The sequence below is a fragment of the Cynara cardunculus genome (assembly GCF_001531365.2).
Source record: "Cynara cardunculus var. scolymus isolate 2C chromosome LG 2, CcrdV1, whole genome shotgun sequence".
Taxonomy (NCBI): domain Eukaryota; kingdom Viridiplantae; phylum Streptophyta; class Magnoliopsida; order Asterales; family Asteraceae; genus Cynara; species Cynara cardunculus.
Window position 1 is genome coordinate 66,050,948 of NC_037529.1, and position 5,551 is coordinate 66,056,498.

Here is a 5,551-nt window from a genome sequence, read left to right on the forward strand (position 1 = left end):
TTTCTAATTATAATATATAATGTTATAATTGAGTAATTTTTCAATATTTAAGTCATTTTTACATTGCCTTCTAAATTAGTAGCTAGTTTTTTTAAGTAGTAAATATGACTAATTTATTATTTAAGAGTTATAACTAATTTTACAGACAACTACTAAATTCATCAAATGAAATTGATTTATCATGTAACAACTAACATTAGGACTGTAAAAGAATCGGACGTTCAGCGAACCGTTCGGCAGAAAATTCGTTTATGTTCGTTTATTTAATAAATGAACATACATGAACAATTTTTTTTGTTCATTTAATTAAACGAACGAACATGAACAAGAGTCTCGTTCGTTCACTTATGTCCGTAAACGTTCGTTCATTTACCGTTTGTTTACGTTCGTTCATATCCGTTTATATATTAAATTTAATATATAAGCTTTTGTTCATTACTTGAATTCAAATAATATTTATTTATGTTCGTTTAGCCCATTCGTTTATGTTCATTCATTTAGCATGTTAACGAACGAACATAAACGAACGAACATAAACGAACACACTTGATTTCTAAACGAACGAACACGAACACAAAGATTTTCGTTCGTTTGTTCGGTTAAGTTAAACGAACGAAAATAAACCAAATACACCGATTATTTCAATTTTTTACTTTTTTTCTTTTCATTTCTTGTCGACCAACTCTTCAAATTCTTGTTATATCATGTAACTTTCACAATCCAAACGCTAGAAAGACGAATCTTCTTGTTGCCAAATCCGGCACAATAATTTTCAAACAATTTGCCAAATTTCACCACTTTTTATCTCTCAACTTAACATAGAATAAATTTTCAAATTCATCGCACAAACTTATAATTTCCTGTAAATTACAAAAAGTAAAGAAATTTTCCCAAATCGAAGCTTTATCGTCAATAAGCCATCGTTGTATCCAGCTTTTCCAACAGGAGACAATTTGTTACATCTATTTTCCATGTATACATACGATAAACTCAGAAAACGAAATCAGTACATCCAAGATCAGCAATACAACAAGGCAACGAAATGTTTCCTTTAGAGGTCGTTGATTCGCGATCCACACTATCCGGTGCCCTTTCAAATCAAGACACATCAAGCGGCCTTCTTACAACCGATAAGGATTCTAAGCATAACCTAAATGATGGTTTTTAAAGTATCACGGGAGACTCAAAAGAGTGACTAATGCCAACATGATGCTGCTTGTTTCTCGCCAGATAGATTTAAGAAAAGAAACCCGAGAGCGAAATCAAGAAGTTCCTATCAAACTCTAAAAAAGACCGACAATTGTGAATCATATGGGTTTAAAAAGCTTCATGTGGGACTGAAAAGGCAGGACACGTGAAAGTGAATCATATGGGTCTAAAAAGGCAATGAGATAGGCGGGTGACAAAATTGTGGAAGGTTCTAAGATTTTACACTGGCATGAATATTTTAGCAATTTACTAAATGTAATGCCATGTCAGACCTGGTACACCAATTTTTTGTTATATCACGTTGTCGCACGTACCAAAAGCACCGAAACTGCATCAAAACTGGTTGCAGAAACTATGCAACACCAACAAATCCCAGCTAGTAAAACTAAACGAAACAAACCCAATATATCCTACTTGAAAGTAGGGTCTAGGGTAGGATGTATGCAGACCTATCCCCTACCCCAAACAGTAAAAGAGTTGCTTGTGCAAAAGTGAAGAATCCTACATCAATTACCTGAAGAGAGGGTCAATATACCCTACAAAAGCAGCAGAGTGACCTACATGAAGAGATCTCATCATATAGATTTCAAAAACCATACTTAAATGAGGTGAGGTCAATTAGCTAAAAGATTGGCCTAATAGCAATAACAACCCTTAAGATCTTCTGCAAATCATAAACATACATCTAAGAAACGATAATCCCTTACAAAAAATACACGCAAATAACAAGGTTTCTGATTCGATTCTATTGTTTCGCTAAAACAGCATATAGGGATGATTCCTGCTATCTAGCTAAATGCAAAAGCGGACTCTGATTCACTAAGCATGGAGCCAATAATATAAATTCCTGCTGATCTTCTAGTGAGTGTCTTGTTGCTGTAAGGGATTTTAATGTCTATTTGATTCTGAACCAAAAGTGGAGGAGGAGAAGATCCAAGTGAAGCTAAGGATAATTGTCTACCTGCCGTAAGGGTGGTAACGACTACCGCCACCACTATAACCTGCCCTATTTCCATATGGCCCTCCTGCTCCACCATAACCTGAACCTGCACCCGACTCATAACTACCACCGCCTCCTGGCCCACCATAACTCCCATAGCCGCCACCACCACCACCACCACCACGGCCATACCCTCCTAGCCCACTCCCCCCATATCCTCCACCAAACGCTCCACCACCAAAGGAACTAAATCGGCTAGAGTAGCCACCAAGAGGTGGTTCACCTCCCCTATAACCACCATAATCACCTCCAAAGTCACCATAGCGACTGCCAAATTCACTTGCACCAGGTCCATATGGCCCATAGTCCCCAAACCTACTGGGAAGTCCTCCAAACGACCTATAAGAAGGGCCATAACCACCACCACCATACCCACCATAAGAATCATCAAATCCATCAAAACTATCGCTGTATCCACGTCCCTTAGGTTCCCTATTATATGAATGAGGTGCTGGGTTTGAGGATTTCTTTGGTTCAGCCTTCTTGATCTCAACCTACATCAAAGAAACATGTTAACCTGTCTTTTTCTCCACCTGAAAACAATTTACACATCCAAAAAAGTAACTTTGACCAACATTTACAATCTTATTAAGATGGATATCCGGACGTAACAACAAATATGAAGTGCATATTTCTGTTCCATGCCTCGTAGAACTGCATGCATGAACATCTAATAAGCTTAGAAGATCCTGAATGTAACTCACCTGTGTACCATTCATATCAATCATATTTCCATTGACTAGAATGTCATCAACAACTTGTTCGCTGTCAAATACAATAAATCCAAACCCTCGAGAACGTTTTGTCGCGTGATCTCGGATAATCTCATGCTCAACTACTTTCCCGTACTTTGAGAAGAAGCCTTTGAACTCATCTGAACACAAAAAATAAGGCAAGTGTCGTTTTGGATCAAATACAATAAGAAAATGGCAACAGGGGAGAGATTTGGAAATATAAAATTTTATATGCTAACCTTCAGTAACTGATGTTGGAATACCACCAACAAATATCTTTTTCGTTTTGAAGTCTTTGGATTCAGCAGAGCCTTTAGGAATGGTTCTCTTGATCTCAACCTGTCCAAATATTTATTCTAGCAAGTCAGTAACAAGACTATCAACAATGAACTCCAAATCATACATGATTTGGATTAAGACGAATTAAGTCAAGTCTGGAAATGATTTTAAAAAACAGAAAACTACAGAGAATTTGATTCCGCATTGGCATTTGAAATTAATAATAAATATATATAAAGAAGCAAAAGGCACGATGGAGTGAGGAAGCAGGCTATGAAGCTACAAGTTGCAGTCACAGCCAACTGCACCAAGCCTATGTCATGCATCAAACAGCGTCAAAATTAAAAAATTCAACAAACCTTAAAAACGTATAACATAACTAGAACCTCCCAAGAGAGGGTATCAAAGCAGATGAAATAGACGAGAATTAACCTCAGTTCCCCACCGCCCCACCCCATAGTAACCTAGGTTCCAGTATCATCCTCTATTTGTTGTTTGCATTCAAGTTTCTCCCTCTTAGTAGTTATTTTGTCTAGTGCTATTATTAAAGATTTTGACATACCACTATGCTTCCCAATGCTTGATTCTATAGATGTTGCTGTGTTACCAATTCTCCTAAAATCCAAAATGGTATGCGATTTTAAAACATGTATTGATACTATATGTGCTCTTCCAAACTGATAACTGTTATGGATCCAATTAACCCTCACACAGTCATACGGCTGCCTATCTCTTGCTGCTGGTAATTTTTCTAGTCTGGTATATTGATGGAATCTTTGTTTATGGCTTTATCAAATGTTCACCTCCACCGTTTTCAATTGATTGAATTGTTTTTAGCACTATCATGTTAACCCTGAACTGTTATCTCAGGATCTCCCTATGTCTCAGCATTTTTCCTTTTATTTTTTATTTGTTCTCTGTTCTGTTGTTTTTTTCATTTGTATATACTCCGGAATATTAGAAAAGAATATGCAAGTCATTCATATCTAAAACAAGATACTTAATATCTAATCATCTCTCAGAAAACTTGCACTAATTAATACTAGAGTTCTGAACAATCATTTGTACAGATCACAAGCATAAATCCATAAGCTGCAGCTTTGCAACTTGAAACTAAGCAATATAAGTTGCCAGAAAATGATCAACAAGCATCAATGCACAAATCAACAGTTGAAGCTGGACATATAGCAAAACTTGAGAATAGAGAATATAATATAGTTGGTCGTATACAAAAAAGGTTTATTGCAGTCGATAAAGTTTAAGTGATAATAGAACTACTCCATGCTATCTGCATACGAGATAAAGGAATCAAGACCGTATACAATGGGTGCAGGTCCAATAAAACTGGTAACCAGTGATATTGTTCTTAAAGGGTCTTTCCAGTTTCCAATACTACATGATTCAATTTACATAAAACTACATGATCGGCGATAATAATTTAAAATACAAGCCATTCTTAAAGATGCATCAATAACCATGCTATGGAGCTTATAGACTCTCAAAACATGTACACAACATGAAATCTAAAAGGTTTACAACAAACTCTAAAGCTGCTTCAGTATAAGGCATAACCTAAATGTGATTAATCCATACAACCTGATAATCTGTATTTTTTGGAATACTTGTCATCAACTTGCAAACTAGTCTCATTCACATTACATATATTCATAGTAAAGATTTAATTGTTTTCTAATTTCAATGTCAAAAAATGTGAAACTTTACTCTGAATTCTACTACATAAACAAATATAATGCAAATATACAACAATTATCTCACCTGTTTTCCATTAATGACATGTGTCTCGGCAATAACAGTGTCAACAACAGAAGGATCTGCATATGTGATAAACCCAAACCCCCTCGGCCGACCGGTTTGTCGATCTTTCATGATAACCGAGTCCGTAATCTCTCCATACTTTCCAAAGTACTTAACGAACGTGTCTATATACATGCAAACATAAATAAATCAGATACAGTTTCAGTAACTTACAAAAACACATCATAAAAACAGAGACTAACCTATAGTGGTGTCTTTCGCTAAACCCCCAATAAAAATCTTCCTGCAACGAATCCATCAATCAAGACTTCAAGTTTCAATCGCTAATAATATGTAAGAAGAACGAAAAAAAAAACAAGAAAGATGTAGAAAGATGACGAACCCAGGACTGGCGCCGTCGCCAAAGTCAGATCGCTTGGAACCCATTGAAGATAAGTTGTTGAATCGGAGATTTGGCGGTCCGACTCTTCGAGAAATTTAGGGCACGTAGGTGAAGTTGGGTTCTTAAGGCAGGGCGGCGAGCGTTTTTCGGTGATAAAATAGGGTTTGGGCT

The 5,551-nt window shown here is 36.4% G+C and overlaps 1 protein-coding gene across 1 annotated transcript; it reads right to left on the reverse strand.

The window, feature by feature from the left end:
• Positions 1-1,841: 1,841 nt before the first annotated feature.
• LOC112507804 (heterogeneous nuclear ribonucleoprotein 1-like) lies at positions 1,842-5,551 on the reverse strand. Its single transcript, XM_025112522.1, has 6 exons — positions 5,381-5,551; positions 5,241-5,281; positions 4,999-5,162; positions 3,183-3,282; positions 2,914-3,083; positions 1,842-2,703 (listed from the first exon to the last, which is right to left on the reverse strand). The coding sequence occupies exons 1-6, from the start codon at positions 5,422-5,424 to the stop codon at positions 2,167-2,169; spliced, it is 1,056 nt and encodes a 351-aa protein (XP_024968290.1). The 5' UTR covers positions 5,425-5,551; the 3' UTR covers positions 1,842-2,166.